The 18,271-nt window shown below is 42.5% G+C and overlaps 1 protein-coding gene across 2 annotated transcripts in view; it reads left to right on the forward strand.

Moving 5' to 3' along the window:
* The window catches only part of NSF (N-ethylmaleimide sensitive factor, vesicle fusing ATPase), a 116,142-nt gene that overhangs the window by 7,999 nt on the left and 89,872 nt on the right, over positions 1 to 18,271 (forward strand). For both annotated transcript variants that reach the window (XM_019554256.1, XM_019554254.1), the window contains exon 2: positions 15,021 to 15,106. In XM_019554256.1, coding sequence (XP_019409801.1) covers positions 15,021 to 15,106 — 86 coding nt within the window. The remainder of the gene's footprint in view (positions 1 to 15,020; positions 15,107 to 18,271) is intronic.

Raw genomic sequence — 18,271 nt, forward strand, 5'->3', positions numbered from 1 at the left:
GCAGCTGCCTGCCCTTGCACATCTGGAGGCACGTGCCCCCCGCCCCCCCTTGTACCTTCCTGGATGAGCAGTGCATAGTGGTAGGAACTGGCCCCATGAGTTGCGGCTCTGTCCCATGCCAGAATTTGCTGTAGCTGCCCCCCCCAGTGCTGCCATTGCCCGCCCCAAGTGCAGCCTAGCCCAACACCCCCGCCAGAAACAGCCCAGCATTGCCCTAGCCCCAGCCTGCCTTTCCCAGCATGCAGATCCAGGGGCACCCCCCTGTGCCCTCCCGGTGATGCGTGTAGTGGCAGGAGCCATCCCCCCACCGTGTGGCTCAGTCCTGCTCCCCACCCCAGCTGGACAGCCCCAGCCCCAGCCCCACTCCCTCCCCTACTGCTGGGGCCTTAATCTGCCCTTCTTCTGCCCCCCACCCAATACCCCTTCCCTTACAACAGACTTACCAGCCAGACCCGGCTGCACTTCTGGCCCCTGCATGCTGTGCTGTAGCTGGATGCACGCATGTGACATTTATCAGCCACGTTATTGGCCACATCACTTCTGTGTGCCCCCTGTGACTTTTTTAAGTACCCCTAGGGGTACATGTATCCCCAGTTGACAACCACTGCCTTATACAATGGTGTTAAAACTTCCCTTCTGTCTAGTGGAGATAACTTTTCCTAATAACAGCCTGCAAATTTGTCATTTTTACCATGTACATCATATTAGTGATTCTTAGTCATCCTGTAATTTAAGTAGGACACTGAGGTCTTTATCTTCCTCCTCAACTCCTGAGGTAGACTCCATCTCCTTCAATTTCACTAATAATTTGCACTTGATCTGGATTTCAGTGAAGTTTGTGATGCCATATCAGAGCTATTACAATTAGATTTCTCTCTAGAAAAACAGCTGTCTTGAGAGGTAGATCTAGCTGTGATCTACCTTTAGTAAGCCAATGTATTTTATCCCGTTTTCATTTGTATTCATGTCTTTAATTATTCTTTCCTTCAAATTTTTTCTTGGGTGTATGCAAGGCTTTAGGTTTGGCTAAGCCTATATTTTCCAGGATCACTTGTTCTCTCTTCTTGAATAACAATCACAGTACCTGTTTTCTTGAAATCATATGGTAATGTCTCTGAACTGGTAGCAAGGATTTAAAAAAAATTATCAGACTTCTGATTTGAATGCTGGTTCTTTTTGTGATAGGGATTATCCAGTCCTCCTGGCTTGAACGTATTTAGCTCTTTGAGGTTGGCTTCTACCTCAGCTATGGTAATTCCATTTCTCTACCATTATTCGCCTTGCCCATCTTTCTTTGTTCCCATGGTCAGCATCTGTGTCCTCATTAAAGGCTGAGGCAAAGCATTCCTTTTAGAATTTAGGCTATATCTGGATTTTTCTGCAATCTTGACTGCATTCTGACTTCATAACAGCCTTCATATAATCATAGAAAATTTGGGTTGGAAGGGACCTCAAGAAGTCATCTAGTCCAACCCCCTGCTCAAAGCAGGACCATCCCCAACTAGATCACCCCAGCCAAGGCTTTGTTTAGCTAGGCCTTAAAAACTTCCGAGGATGGAAACTCCACAACTTCTATGTATAACCTATTCCAGTCCTTTACTACCTTCCTAGTGAGAAAGTTCTTCCTAATATCTAACCTAAACTTCCCTTGATACAATTTGAGACCATTGCTCCTTGTTCTGTCATCTGCCACCACTGAGAACAGTCTAGGCTCCATCCTCTTTGGAACCCCCCTTCAGGCAGTTGAAGGCTGCTATTAAATCCCCCCTCAGTCCCTTCTTTTCCAGACTAAATAAGCCTAGTTCTCTCAGCCTCTCCTCAGAAGTCATGTACCCCATCCCCCAAATCATTTTTGTTGCCCTCCACTGGACTTGTCCACATTCTTTCTGTAGTGGGGGGCCCAAAACTGAACGCAGTACTCCAGATGTGGCCTTACCAGTGTCAGTCAGATAATCACTTCCCTTGATCTGCTGACAACACTCCTACTAATGTAGCTTGGAATGCTGTTAACCTTCTTTGCAACAAGGGCACACCAGCTCATGTTTAGCTGCTTGTCCACTGTAACCCCAGGCCCTCTTCTGCAGAGCTATTGCTTAGCTAGTCAGTCCCCAGCCTGTAGCGGTGTGTTGGATTGTTAGGTCCTAAGTGGAGGACTTTGCACGTATCCTTATTGAACTTCATATGGTCCAATCCTCTAATTTGTTGAGGTCTGTTTGAATCCTGGCCTTACCCTCCAGCATATTCACTACTCCCCTCATCTTGGTGTCATCTGTGAACTTGCTGAAGTTACGCTCCATCCCATCTTCCAGGTTGTTGATCTTGAATAAAACTGCCCCCAGGATTGACCCCTGGGGCACTCCACTTAATGCTGGTTGCTAACTAGACATTGAGCCATTGACTACTACCCTCTGAGCCTGATGATCCAGCCCATTTTCTATCCACCTTACAGTTCTTTCATTAAACCCATACTTCCTTAGCTTGCTTGCAAGAATATAGCAAGGCTTTTGATGTCGTCTCCCCACAAGTCAAGGTATATAACAACCACTGCTCTTCCCACATCTACAGAGCCAGTCCTCTCATCATCAGGGATCTGGGTTTTCTGTTTCCCATGGAAAATCACATATTTTTTCCTTTAAAGGAGAAAAATGCAGGAAACTATGGGGTTCCCCTTGTGTGCTGGCAGAGTTGCAGCCTATGAAGTGCTGCTTGGGGCTGGGAGAAATAGGATGCAGGGGGTGCCATGTACAGGTGTACGCACGCACACATGCATATGGCCAGCAATACAGCCAGGCAGTGGTGGAGAGCAGCTCCTCCAGCTATCTTCAGGTTAAGTCTGAGGAGAAGGGCATTGGCAACATGGGGAGGAGCTGGGGAGAGGACGCAGACTGAGGTGGAGGTGGCTATGGTGAGGGAGGGAGTGGGGCAGGGTTGGCAGCTGGGGCTGGGGGTGGTGCCTGGGGGGCTGTGGCTTGGGAGTGAGGGGCATGTGGTACCCAGAGCAGCGCAGCAGGGACAGGAGGAGGAAGGTGAGCCAAGAAGTACCTGGGCAGCAGCAGGAGCAGCCCTGCTGGGAAGCTGTGTGCACTGGCCAGGCCCAGGGTGGTGCCCTTGGGCATGGGGTGAGTGCAGTCTGCCCTGGGTGGGAGCGGTTGGGGTTCAGCTCCATGTGGAGTGCTGTGGGGGCCCCTGCAGATCTGATGGGGTGGGTATGGACAGCACTTGCACCGCATTGCCTGGGCAAACTGCTGCACACACCCCCTGCTACCTTCTTCTCTTCCTCACCCCTAGCTGCCTCCTGGGACCTAGTGCATGGGCAGCACCTCATGTCTGCACAGGCAGCACCACCTCCCCCTCCACAATATATAAGAGTAAGACTTATTCTGAGCTATTATGCAATTGCCCCTGTATACGCTACTCAAAAAAAATATCAGTACAAAAATTCTTTTTTAAAATAACATTTTAAAATATTATAGTACATGTTTGATTTTTAGTATATGACTTGTGTTTTATCTATAATTTGTTAAAATGATATATTTTGAAAGATTTTGTGTGCAGCCTTCAACAGCTCACCAAAACTCATTAAGTGGCCCACTAGCTGAAATAATTGCCCAACCCTGTGCTAGAGAATGGCCTTGCTGGCTGATTGCCTAGTACCACTGAGTATTGTTCTGTATGGCAGTACATCCAGCTACTGGCAAAAAATTCCCCTGCATCTTTTTTTATTATTTATTTATTTATGGCAAACATTTGAATGCCCTTAGAAATGCTTGTAATGGAAAAAATACAAAAAAATACTTTTGTAATAATTGGTTAGGTTTGACTTCTTGAAACTTACTTTCTGATGGTATTCCTCAGACCAACCCATTCTCAGGGATAATAGTCTCACTTTGAAATATATTTTAGAAACATTGCACAACTCCAACTAAGATTGAGATTGTTGTTCTCAATGCAGTGTTTTCAGCCCTCTCCCTCTGAGACATTTCTATAGTAGATGCCTTGGGATGACAGTGCAATCCCTGTAGCCAGGATTTTCCTATGTACAGTGTAACAGCTGGTGCAGCTAGATCATCTGTTCTGGAGTTATTTTCAGATTTGTATGCATTTTGCATAAATTTTTGTAAACCAGATGTCAGACTTCTTGTTTAGAACACCACTAACTTTTTCATGAAGAGGATGTTATATTTGTGAATTAAGGTTAGGAACAAAAACCAGGATTTCTAGTTCAGCACCAGACTATGAAGATCACTTAAATTCCTTAACATTCAAAACTTGAAAGTAATTCCAGATACTTTTACTACTCTAAGTTAAGGAAACTTTTTAAAAAGAGCTTTTTAATGTTTTCTAAGGGTTCTACAAAGACTTTGTATTTACATGATAATTCTATGCATGAATCATTAGGATAGAGAGAGCCTGCCTTTAGGATTAGCACTTTTAAGAAAACTGCACAGATGGTATCTTCTCTAACCTCCCCAAAGCCTGGTGATTTAATGAAAATGCATGCTATTGGCTGCTTGTCCTGTTTATTCTGTACTGAAAACTGCCTAGTGCAGGTATGGTGTTCAGTTTGCATGTGTAAAATGGCATGCATGTTTTAATGGTGCTATAGAAATACTGATCTTAAGTTTATGAAAAAACAAACAGTGACAATGGTGCTTTTCATTGATGCAAATTTATTAAACAAGAATAGCTTTAGAATAAGATTTAACAGGCTTCTTGATCATTACAGCATTTTGTTAGTGTAATAGAGCAGGGGTGCCAACTTCAAACTGTTTGGAGGGCCACATTCCCTCTTTCAGGTGCCTGTGGGTGGCATCCTAGCTCTTGCGTTTTGGGGCTGTGGCCATGGTGGCAGAGCTTTCTATGGCACAAGGCCACACCCTGGTAAGAGGTGGGGTGCTGGCAGCCTTGGCCACGCTACAGGCAAAGCTTCTGCCACTGTGGCCAGAGCCTTAGCTGACCAGGTTTTGGTCATGGTGGCAGGGTTTCTTGTTGCAGCACACTGCCTTGGTGCGAGCTAAGGTGCTGCCAACCTAAGCAGCATCGTGGCCAGAGTTCCACCTCTAGCTGCAGTGGTGAGCCTTCTCGTGGCAGGAGTCAAAGCCCTGTCTTCTGCAGGGTCACCAGGAGCTCCACCAGAACTGTTGGCAGCAGCCTCTCTACTGTGGCTGGAGCTAGGTCTCTGGCCATGGGGTGTAGGCCTTTCCACAGGGAGAGCCAGTGCCTTGGTGACAGCTGGGCACTGTCACCTTGGGCAGCATTGTGGGTTCCCATGGTGTCAGCCTACATCCCAGAGCCAGGGTGCTGGCAGCTCAAGAAGCACAGTAGGGAAACCCTGCCATTGTAGCCAGAGCCAGGGCTCTGAATAGGTGCTGGGATGTCCAGTGGGGAGAGCCAGGGTGCAGGCAGCTCCTGTGACACTATAGCCAGAAGCTCTGCCACTGCAGTCAGAGCCCTCTGAGCCAGGACTCTTCCCTCATATCTAGCTATGGTGACAGGACTTCTGCCTGCAGTTCTGCTTGGTGCTGCTCTCCCTAGGGCTTCCTGCAGCAGCAGCCAGTGCCCCACCACTAGAGCCAGGGCAAAAATCTGCAGGCCAGACGACCTGGATCAGCAGGCCAGATCCAGTCTGTGGGCTATATGCTTGACACCTCTGTGATAGACTCCCTGAGAGGATGAGCAAGAGTTGTGAGACAATGCAAGATGACATCTGAGTGTTTATGAACCTGAATTTAGGGTCTGTGCTGAGACGTGATTATGTTGTAAGCAGAAGAATTGATTAAAGATGAAATGTGTAATAATATATTGCAGATGGGACCAATATGCAGCACGAGTGCCATAAGTTGCATATGCAGCCTAAGTATGTGGCACAGCAGATCAGTAACAGATAGGACAGGAAGCAGGAGATGAGGCAGGGAGCACAGGGCAGGAAGCAGAAAGCAGAGCAGGAGATCAGGCAGAGGAAGGAGATCAGGGCTAACTTGTGATATCCCTGCCAGAAAGGTTAGTGTCCCCTTATAGTGCTTGGCAGGGGCTGAACAACATAAATTTAAGAACAAACAACATCTAGGCCAGTTAGTAAAATGTAACATTGTAGGTGTGTCCACTTTGGTACCTGCCTAAGAACAAGGGATCCCAATGTGATGAATATGCAAGTCCATACACAGTAGGACTTAATTCAGAGCAAGCAGGCAGTTTTGTTAGCCTTTCTTCTATGCACTTGTATCCTTTATACTAGATCTCAAGTTAGCCCTTATTTTACCAACATCAATACCTGAAGCATGATTATTGTACTAATATACATGCAGAACAACAATATCATAGTACACTTGTTTCCTTTACAACATTTTGTTTGTAGTATAAGAATAAAGCGGACATGAAGGACCTTGTACACAGGAAATATAAGGTTTATCAGAGCACGGGGAGCAGGAGTAAGCAGATAAAAGTAGCTCAAGGCTTTGAGCATCTTCAGTTGTTTGTTACCTGGAACTGTTTAGGAGTTTTTTCAAGTTAGTATCCTACAGGGTTTTTCTTTTTTGCTTGGCTCTTGACTGTAAGAGTTGTAGAACCTCTGGAATGGTGAACCCAGGGAATTGGTTTGTAGCCCTTGCTTGCTTCTGCAATACCACTTTTTTCACCTTTTTATATGCAGGTTTATATGCAGAATTTGTTTAAAATCTGTATTTTTAGCTTTGAAGAAATAGTAAAGTAATTCATTTAAAATGTCAACAAGTGATGCCCATAAAACATGGGTGGGCAATTATTTGGGCTGGAGGCTACTTAAGGAGTTTTGCTGAGCTCTTGGATGGAGAGAAGAGGATCTAGCCTCAGCCCTTTCACAGCTGTTTACTTTGTACAGCAATGTCCGAAAGTGGGGTGGGTGGGGCTGGGGCAGAGCTGTGATTTTTGCACCTCACACGTCCCTGCAACAGGCACCAGTTCTGCAGGGAACCTATGTCCATGTTGGGGACATGTGGGGAGCAGATCACGGCTCTAACCTGGGCCCCGGTCCTGCTGTGATCCCGGCCCCACCCTTACTGCCTGTCCTGCTCCTGGATGCCACATCCCACCCACCTGCAGCCCCATCCCATCTGCCTGGATAAGCTTATCCTGCTTGTGGGGGTCCTGGGTCTGTCTCCATGGAGATCCTGCCTGTCCACTCCATTCAGCATCTCTGGCAGTGGATGTGGGGTGAACAAGCCCAGGGTGCCCAGGCAGTGGGGCTGGGGCTTGGGCTGGTGGCAGTGGTGGGGGGTATACCTGTTCCCAGGTGGCAGCAGGGGCTGCCAAGAAGCCAAGTCTGGCTTATGCGCTGTGCTGCCCCTGCCCTGCTGCTTAGCCCTGTAGCCTGGTGGGTTGTGCCAGGTGGCACTTCTGCACCCAGGGGCAGAGACACCAGCTGCATGCACCATGGTGCCCACTGCACCTGGGCCAGGCAGGGCCAAGAGACCTGCTGTGGGCCACATGGAATCACTTGAGGGAGCAAATCTAGCCTGTGGGCTGTATTTTACCTGCCCCTGCCATAAAGCTTGAGGAATTATGACAGGCAATAAATTATTTTACTGAAATCTACACAGAAAAACTGTTCTTTGAATAAACTGCTTTAATAATGAAAGACAGTTCTGGTGTTTAAATGAAAGATGTGATGTGGTAGGGGATAATGTGTAATGGTGGCATAGTGTTCAGGAATACATCATAATTGTCCAAGATGGGACCACTGTAAATGTCTTGGGCATACAAATTTTTATCCCTGCAGTAACATTGTTTAGGGCTGGACAGGGCTTCCAGTAGGCAAAGCAAATTGGTTTTAAAATTCTCTTAATTCTTTACTGAGAAGGTAGGATTAGATGTATAACTCATAATCCATTAACTGTTCAGTACCTGTAGACCATCACTCAAAAGTCTCTTTAGCTGTTAAACAAACCTCAAGGGATGTGTTAAAATCCTGAAGATCCTTCTGGGTGTTGACAGATATGACAATTGAAACATTAAGTGAAACATTTGGAAATACTTCAAAAAAGAAATGTTTTACCCAGGGGACACACATCCCTGAAATATTTTCAGAACTGGCTAGTGTATGCAGCATAACTTGTGCTGAACAGAGCCATTCTACTGCATCAGATATCTAATATTGCTGGGGACCTGCCAACACTGCGATTTTTGTGGAAACTGTGGTTTTTGGGCAGGCCCTGCAAAAAAAGCTTGGGGTCTGCGCTTTTGGTGGGCTCCCAGGAAAAAAAAAAACCTCACTGAAAATAAAATTCTGGCTCCATTTAGGGAGCTAGCAGTCCTTATGGTTGCTGTAGCCTGGTCATGCAGCCCACGGTGCAGGACAAAGGGGGAAGGGAAAGGGGCTGCCAGCATGGCAAGATGGCAGTACTCTGCCCCTTGCAGCCGATTGCCTGCAAGGGCTGTCAGTCATGTGGCTCCGCCCCTTGCCACCAATCAGGAGAAGTTATCTGCAGACTGGATTGTATTAACCATGGTCTCAATATGGACTGGATTCTTATCCAGTAATTTGAACTAGTCGTTTACTTCGATGTCCTTCCAGTTGCTAACTGCCTTGTTCACCTCAATTGATCTAATCAACCCATCCATTACCTTTCTTAGCAGTTTCCCCTCTCCCTCCCTTTCCCTTATATCTATCTTTTCTTTCTGCTTGTCCATTAGTACCTCATGACAAAGTAGGTTGTTTCCTACAAAAGCTCATGCTTCTCTGAATCAGCTAGTCTGTAAGGTGCCATATTGCCCTATCTTCTGCCTAAATTAAATGTATACTATAAGAAGCCTAGTCCACATTTTAGTATTCAGTTCTCAGTGCAAGGAACAAAATCTCCCAGCTTTAAGTGCTATTTTGTGGCCTGCTCTGTAGGATTAGGAAGTTAATCTTTCCTGTGTCAAATGAAGAGCATCTTTGCTTTTAATACAAAAGCAGTGCGTTTATTTCCTATTCAGTAAAAACTAATAATTTAGTGGCATCCTGCTATGAATAATTAATATATCTTCTTGTAGACTTCGGAACTGGAAAACATCATCTCCAATAAATCATTTAGTGCCTTCCAGTTCTCTGTTTTACTAGGACTTAAATTTCATATTTTGTTTCATTATTTTGGGTTTACTTTAACTTTATTCTTGCTGAATAAAATCCAAAGGATGTCCTAGGGATCTCCCTTCAGACTCAATTCATTCTGCTTCATTGATATGCCATACTTTTTGCTCAGGATACTTTTTCTGACTTTAAAAATTTGTTCCCAGTCTATTATGTATGAGCTATATGTGAAAATAGCTGGAAAGAGATGGTTTTGTGGCTTAAGTCTGTCTTGAAATACTGGACCTTGTAGTACTATTGAGTTAATTTAGAATGTTACTCTTCTGTGGTAGAGAAATTGGAATCCATACAACCATTAGGATCTGAATTATTTATTTGCTATAGAACTTTGTTTGTTCTGTTGGACACTAAAGTAATTTTTGTAAAATTGCCTTTGAGTCTGTATGAAAACTCTACATGAAGTGTCCCCTTTCCTACTGTTGTACAATATGACTTTGTACAGGTTAATTGCTGCTGTGGTCCCAGAGATGGCTAATTCCAAGCCATGCTATAATGAATGGCTTGTCCAGATATTTGTTTCCAGAATGAAAAGTGTTACATAAGTGTAAAATTTATTTTCAGCATCAGTGATCCCCCTGCCGTTATATTTTCATAGTTCTTCACACCTTCAGTAATGAGCTGATGCTAGTGTTAAGATTTCGAGTGATACATCATAAGGTAAGGAGGAACACTTCCTACTGTGCAGCATAGGAAGTATTATTATAACCTATAGTCTTATTGCAAACTGGAAGGTGAACATAAGTAGGTCATAATGAAGTATGTTCATGTGTAATTGCAGCTGGGACATAGCTGTAGTGGGATGGAGGGAGGCTGGCAGCTGGAAAAACCTCAAAGTAGAGACCCATCCAGACATTGGATTCCAGCCATCCTTTAGAGAACCTCCTCTGTCTTGTTTTGGGAGACTCGTCATCTGACAGACCTGAGCAGGTTGATCAGCTACACCTGCAGGGAGCTGGGGGATGAGGAATCCCTCATAAGAATGTCTCCATTTCTGTCATAGGCATTGCTGCAGCTCATGCCCTGAGTCTGGTTGGGTGCTCAAGGTTTAATTTGGGCTGCAAACCTGCCCAGGGCCCTAAGCAAATACTTGTATAGCCAACTTGTGCTGACCTCTCTGCTGTGTCACTGTACTGTTGTCCATATCCATTCTTAGCTCAAATGCGGTTGCCCCTTTTGCCAGTATCATAGTAAGGGTAGTGCACTAACACCAGGTACCCTCGCACAGAGGTGCCAAATTAAATGGAAGTAATAATGCTTGGGGGGGGGGTGCTTTTCACAAGACCTGCAGTGGTTGCCAAAATGTCTGGCTACAACTGGAACACTGGATGGTTTGGTATGTGTCAGTGTGGAAGACAGCTAGGCAAGTAAATACAGATGTATCAAGAAACCTTTTATTATACAAAATATTGCAGAAAGGGATACCTGTATTGCTTTATAGAGCTGTACCACTACATTTATGTATCTCTATATAAACACAAGGGGTGTGCAAAGTTCAAAGATTTGACTTCCATATACTAGATTCTTACTATTATGTGTAGGTAGAGTCTGTCACTTGGGATTAAAAATGTGTTTGAGGGTCAGTGTCATAACTGGTTCCTTAATTCAGAACTCCTGGGGCAGGTATTGCCTATCAAATATTTTTAGCTGCAGTTTTGTTTGCCAGAACAGTAAGTATGATTCACAGAAGCCAAAGCAACAATGCTGAAGTAGTGAACTTGTTTCAAGCAAGGCATCGACAACCTGAGGATTGTTCTTACAAGGTAGATTCGATTTCTTTTTCCAAGTATGCTGCAGTGTATTCTTGGTGCTGAAAAATTCAAAATTGAATCAAATGCCACCTTTTGGTACCAGCAGACATATTCAGTTTTCTTCAAGATGAAAAACAATTCTAATTTGCAATTTTTACTTGCGTCAAGGGACAGCCTTTAAGCCATAAAACACTATTTACTTCTGTGCTAAAGTGAATTAATGTTAAATAATGTGTGGGCATATGTACTTTGAGAATTTTAGTTTTACCTGACTCAGCCTGGTTCTTTTTTAATTTTTCCTAACATTGAGAATTCTGGGTGACAAAGCATCCCTGCTTATAAATGTGCAGAGACCATTTTCTCCTGCTTGCCCCCAGTTACTCCAGAAAGGCCAAAGGGGAAAAATGGAGCAAAACAGTGACTCATCACAGGAAGCCTGCTTGGGGCAAAAGGTCACATCATGCAAGAACAGTGACAGTGCTATTTGTTCTGATGTTGCAGTTAAAGTTTGAGCTTTGAACTAGAGAAACGCCATTTAGAAGGAGAATGATTTTTAAGCTAGTGAATATAAAGGACCAACGCGTCCACCAACCCTTATGTGTTGACCAACTCGCATGGTGATTCTGTAGTTGCCAGGTCCAGTGGAAAAAGATTTTGATCCAATGTAGGAGCACTGGATGAAAGAAAACAGAGCATGCTTATTTGGTTACCTATAAAGATGGGTGGTACTTCTGCCTAAATGTGATCCAGCATTGTTATAAATTAACAGCTCCTGTTTAGATTGGCAACTTAGGCTATAGCTTGAGTCTGCAAACCAACTATTTAAAAATGGTAATGTGGCGTTTCATGCTTATTTTCTGTTTGTGACTCCATATCAAATGTCTTCTTTTTACAAGTAAGAGATGCATGTTCCCTTCCAGAGATTCCCTTCAGATGAGCCTAATTCTCATCTTTCACAGCTGTTTTTCTAGAGTAACTCCATTAATATAAATGGATATAGAAGTATAATGAACACAGATGCTCCTATTCTACCCTTCCTCTTATTCCTTGCTGCTGTTGCTACCCTGTGCAGTATATACTATTGTGGTGGGAGCATGACCTTTTAGAATAGTCATGTTGATTTTTTTGGAAGTTGACAAGATTTTGCTGACATGCAAATGATCAGAAGGAGAAATTACATGTTTCAAAAGTCTCTGCTATATCTGAATAGTTCCTTAAGAGAAAAAAGGTTGATTCTGTCTCTGTACTTCTTATTTTCTATTAAATCTGATGGGCCTGCTTTTTTTTTAAAGCTGATTATTAAAGATTATATTTCCAATAACCTAAATATAGGGCTGTGGGATCCTCCTGAAATGAATTATTTTGTAAACCATTTTTTGAATGTTGGTCTGAAAATTTAATGATCCAGTCTTTCATAGGAAGGGATGGGGCGGGAAGTTTTTTTGATGTAGCATTTTTGATGTATGATGATTTTTAATGCAGAGATTCTGTGGAAGTGCAGAGTGCTCAGTTCAGGATGATAATACTGAAAACAACCATGGAAGTAGAAGTCCAATTGAAGTGGTAACTTTTTTGAAATTATTAAATTTACTCTTTTATTAAAGCAGCTGAAAAGGATGGGGGACTGAGGGTTCTCTTTCCTTTTTGTTTTTTTTTTTCTTTGTGTCCATGCAAGTGCTCCATTCCATCAGTGGATTCATGTTGGCAGTGCAGTCAAACTTCAGTTTTCTATACAACACCTATGAAGGCATTTGTATAGGATTGTTTTAGCAGTTTTGTTTTTCTGTGGCTTTTAAACATGTTCTTTCACACTTTGCTTCACTTTTCCCTTCCCTACCCCTCCAAAAATAATTAAAATGTGCTTGCAGACATAACCCCCCCCAAATAGTGCTTAAACTTGACACCTTCCCATGCTGAGTTCCATGCATGCCCAGAAGAGACGGTGTGTTACTACTTCAAGCCAGCTTGCCTGACTTCTGTAAAGATCAGGTGCGTTAGTGGGCACTTTCGTGGGGCTTTTTCAACACTATTGTCTAATAGCTGATTGAATTGGCTGATTTGAAAAGCCTTGCTGAAGTGCCCGATCTTAAGAGACACTGCAGAGCCAGATGGAGTAATGGGCTGCTTCTTACAATAAAGTGTGTTTTTTAACATCTTCAAGCAACCAAATAAATAATCCTGGTCCTCTTGTTTTAACATATAAAGTTACTATTTATATATACAAGGTAAAGACTTCTAGGCCTGTAACCTCAGTGTCATATTTGACAAATCTCTTCCTCCTCATCCATTGTTCTAGGCATGTCCTCTTGCTACTTCCTCATCCTTTATGATTTATCCCTGCCTGTGCCTCCTTCCTCCCTCAATTTGAAACTTTTTTTACCTTGAATGAGGCACATCATTACAGGTGTCTTTTTGTTTTTTTACTGCCTCTGCTCCTGTTTGTTTTAAAATCTACTTTCCAAAGTTGCCGTGGTTTCCCTCTGCTCACTTTCCCTCTTCCCCCCCCCCCAACCCCTCCATGCCCCGTTTTTAAATTCATTCATTGGTTTCCTGTTTCTCTGTCAAATTCATGTTGTTCTTTGTCATTACAAGGCGTTATATGACCTCACCCGTCAGCCTCATTCGTCTTGCTTCTCTTTTTTTTTCTCCTGCATTCCACCTTCTGTTCTCAGCTTTGTGCTTTCTGTGCTGGATGTATTACCCACAACAGATGAGTCCATCCACTTTGGTGTTCTTTTTGATCAGATCCCTCTTTTAGGATGTCTTCAAATGGTGTTGTCCCCCTTAATCTTCTCAGTGGCCCCTAGACCCTAGGCAGCAACACTTTTATAATACCATTTGTTTTCTTGCCCTAAAGTGCTTACTGTCTAAGAAGGACAAGATTATGTAGGTTTATCCAGGTCTGTACATGCTGTGTAGATTAGAGGAGTTATGTAATAGATCAAGTGTAGTATCTGATTTAACTTGTAACTTGTGCATTAGGGTTAAATAAAATGCACAGGGTGGGTTTTTCAATCCCTGGATGTTAAAACATGCTTATTAGTGAAATGTGTTTTGCCTGCCTAGCAAGGTCTTTTTGTGTTCTGTATATATGGAACTGATTAGCCATTATTTCCTTGGGATTGTGAAACTGCAGCATAACGTTATGGAATCAAGAGTCCTTTCTTTCTAGTTATGATTTAACTACCTGTCTTTATCTTCTCTGCAACTTTGTCCAACTGGGCATGTATAGGTCCCTTAACTTGTTCCAGAAGAGAAGTATTTGGAAAGTTTATGGAAAACTGGACAGTTTGAGAGAGAGGGTTAAAGATAGGGTAACTTTACTTGTGTTTCCTTATGTACAGTCTTCACATTTTATAATATAAAGTGTTTATAGGGAATCCTTAAATTTAGTAACTTTTATCAACTTCATTTACATGCATATCAGAAAGCAGCATAACTTGCTTACTGTATAGCATAATATGGGTCTCTTGTAAGCTTATTGCATACATTATAAAAAACGTTGCTCATATGTCTAATTTATGTGCATAAACTAGTTAAGTGTGTAGCAGTTTTTCAGCCCTTTGTTCTACTTTGTAATTCAATTGTATTCTTTTTAACTGCTTAATAATTGGCTCCAGAAGTAGCAAATGGAAAGCAATTGTCAAACGTCTGCTATTAAAAGCCTGGAAAAGGATTGGAGCTAGTTGTTTCAGGGCAGCAAATAGTACAGCATCTGACCCATCTTCCACTGCACAGTCAGACTGTTTTTCTGGCAGCACTTTGAGTTATCTTCAGAATTTATATATGGAATATGGTGCAACATGTTTTCTGTGCCTAGTGTTAGCAAGAAGACTTATTATTTTCCAGGTGATTTTAGGAAAGTCGTATGTAGAAGTTGCTGCTTTCATCTTATCCAGAGGTTACAGGGCATAGATGTCTGATTAGTTTATGCTTCAGAGAAAAACTGTTGCAAGTGTTTTTAGAAATCAGTGGTATAAGAAGGTGCATTTTGCTCCTGACAGCAAACTGTGCATCTCCTTGGCATGATCAGTGCTATTATGATCTCAAGTGGACAGTTTGCTTCCCATCTCTTTAGTGAAGTATGAAACATGTATGACAAAATGTGTTGCTTGCATTCTTTGCCTGGTTAGTGATTCCTCCCCTCCTTTTATTTTTTCCAATAGACTATGCAAGCCGCAAGATGTCCCACAGATGAATTGTCCTTAACTAACTGTGCTGTGGTGAATGAGAAGGACTTCCAGTCTGGCCAGTAAGTATCCACTATCACTCTTTTTTTAAGAAGTCCCAGAGAGTGATGCTTTAGCCTGAACACTATCAGTAACAGTTACAAAATGGACTTGTACCCAGAATCTAGATGTGCAAGGGCTTGATGAATAAGGATAGACATCTCTGTTTTCAGAACAAGCATAGGTTTAGCTAGTTAGCACAGTCTTACACTGCATTATCTTCAGAGGTTAAAAATGAGGGAGTGGCTTTTTCCTAAATTTATCTTTAGACATAAGCAAAGAGAGTGCTTTTCAGTTCAGTATTAGTATACAAAATATGGGATAGACTAGTCCTATAGCCTAGTATCCAAGACAGATTGCTGTACTGTTTTTTTTTCCTTAATAGAATTTCTGTCTGAGAGCAAATGCTGGCAGGGCTCCTTTCAGGTAAGCCTCCTGCTGCTGCTTCAACATCATAACTGATAAAGCTGTCTATTTAAGGCTTCTTTTTTTAACCATGATCACCCGCTGCTGTTCTGAATATCTAGGAAAGGAGCAGCCTGAAAGGAGCACCCTACTTCCATCTTACGCAGCATTTTTTTTTGCTAGGGGGGTATGGTCATCTGAAAACAGTACAAGCTGGAAACTCCTCTCAGCTCTCTGTAGGATGACAGATGGGTCCTTAGGGATGCATTTTAAGTATTAAAAGGATTTTTCATCTTGCTGTGTGTGGGTCTGTGCATAGTGAAAATGTGTAGGATGGTGTTTCTTCACCTTTCTGTTTCAGAGGAAAAACGCATATTTTAAGGCTTTTCAGCTTCTGACCTGAGATCCATTTAACTCTTCCAACATCAGCTACCATGGAGAGCTCCTGTAACTCAGGGAGCTGTCCCAGCCCACCAGTTATGATCTGTACCTGATCTGATAGAAGAGAGGAGGTGGCACTGGTAGGATGGCAAAATTCTTTCCCTCCTGAAACTGAGCATCATTTTTGGCTCCTGCATTCCTCAGTGGTCTTTGGACATGGTTTTGAACAGTGTACTTGCAATGTAGTGTCTCAATTCAAATGAAGACATTTGATAAATCAACAATTAACTGTACGGAATAGACATTCCTTATGACAAAGCCTTGAAGTAATTTTTTTTCAAGACTTTTTAAAAATAATTGGCCTGCTGCCTTTGAGATACTGTGTAAAGCAAAGGGGAGAGAACAGTTAATCATGTGACATGCTTAAATGTACACTTATCTTGGCAGTATAAAATTGAAGTCTCCTTTGTTCAGATTCAAAAGCCTTTTGCCTTGTGCTTGGAATATGAAACTAGACCATTCTGATTGTTTCTCTCAAGTTCTTGTACTTGTATATAGGCATCCAAGTATAGTCTTGTACAGGAGATTCACCAAGTGAATCTGAACATGGTAAAATGGAAGGATTTCTGCCTGTCCTTGGGGAGACTATATAGCCATTCAGGTTAGAAAGCTAGCTATTGTATATAACAATAGGTGAGCCAGCATACTTTTGAAGCTGCTGTGTAGGAGGCTAGCTTGCTGTAGACACTGGCTTCTTTCCTCCTCCTTATGAATATTTAAAATAGATTGGAGAAAAACACCCCCAAATAGCAGTTAGTAATGAAGCAAAATGCAGTAGTAGAAGTGTAAATATCCAGCCAGACTTTCTGGTTAAGAAGTGTGCCCCTAAAGGAGTTAGATGGGGTTCCTATGAATTGCATTCTGGTTTGGGTGATGAAATCCTGCATGTGTTCTTTTTTTGTTTGTGAATATTGCCCTTACCCTCTCCCTCAATTCCCTATCTGTAAAATGGGGGACTCACTACAAATAATACTTTAAGTGTTTAGATACTAAGATGAGTAAGGCCATGCAAAAGGCAGGTATTTGCCAATAGGTTGTTTGCATACATTGTATTTGCACAAATAAATAAGACTGGGTCACTTTCACAGTTATCTTAACCTTTCCTCAAAATGGATTTTTTTTTTATTAATAAGTGACATTTTTTTTGCATGCTTAAAAATTAGCATCTTTGCTAAACTTTCCCAAATGAGGTAATGGAAGAACCTAAGTTCTAGACCTGTAGGAGTCAACTGTCTTCATTATGGTACTGTGTAGATAACTTATATGCTGCATGTATGAAAGTACAGAGAATAGTGATTACAAATTAGTGTAATGTAATCATAAAAGTGCTGGGTGTGCTGCTGTATAAATTTATCACTCAACCTAACAGGTTTGCTTGTTTTCAAGAATTAAAGCTTGCATGGGAACCAGCACTAATTTGTTGTTAACAACTAGAAATTGCTCTTAAGCTATAAGCCTGGAATGCAGAAGAATTGTTACAATACTAGACCAGAGTCAAAGAGCATAATAACTTATCTGCAATGCAGAAAATATGAGTGAGCCCATCTGTGTTATCTGTAGTTCTGCCATAAAGCTGCATACAATCAGTTGTCTTATTTGTTTTATGAATTAATGCTTTCCATATTACCTGGTCCTTGACTGACTAAAGAGAAGGTATGAGCAGCAGCACATCCTGAAGTGGGCTGCATGCAACTTAATACCTTGTTAGGCAAAGAAGCCATGGCATGATTCTAAATCAGCAAGCTAGGGCACTCTAGGGTTCAACATGATCCTTTGAAGGGTGCTATGAGGTGTGAGGAGATAAGCAGATAAACTATGCAGGTACACCAAGCTCAGGTTTTTCCCTGCCTGGACAATCCTACATCTCTTTAGTCCCCGTGTAAAGAGGTAAGTAGTGCAATGTATAAATGTAGTTTCTGAAATTGGGTGCCACTCAATTGACATTGAGGGGTGGCTCAAGTTCAGAAAGGCTCAGAACCACTGAGCTATGAAAAAAATCATTGTATCTTAAATTTCTATAGTATGTTTAGATTCTCATTGATCCCAAAGCACTCTGGAAACAAACATTGCATACAAAAAGTAGGCAGTCAACTCCATAGTGCTGAGGACAGCAGCGTGGTAAAGAAGTGTCCAGGCAGGGAATGCTATATTTACTCACCTAGCATACATGCACCTTTTCCCAAAACATCAACCCCTCCAAAATTGGGGAAGCTGATTTCCCCCCCACCCCAAAATAGAAGCACCCCACTTTCATTCCTGCTCTACCAAACAGCAGTGGCAACATTTCTGTTCAGGTAACTGAAGGAGTCATTTGACTTAATGGCTCGCTGTTCTTCAATTCA

The sequence above is a fragment of the Crocodylus porosus genome, unplaced genomic scaffold, assembly GCF_001723895.1.
Source record: "Crocodylus porosus isolate Cpor-Errol unplaced genomic scaffold, CroPor_comp1, whole genome shotgun sequence".
Classification (NCBI taxonomy): Eukaryota; Metazoa; Chordata; order Crocodylia; family Crocodylidae; genus Crocodylus; species Crocodylus porosus.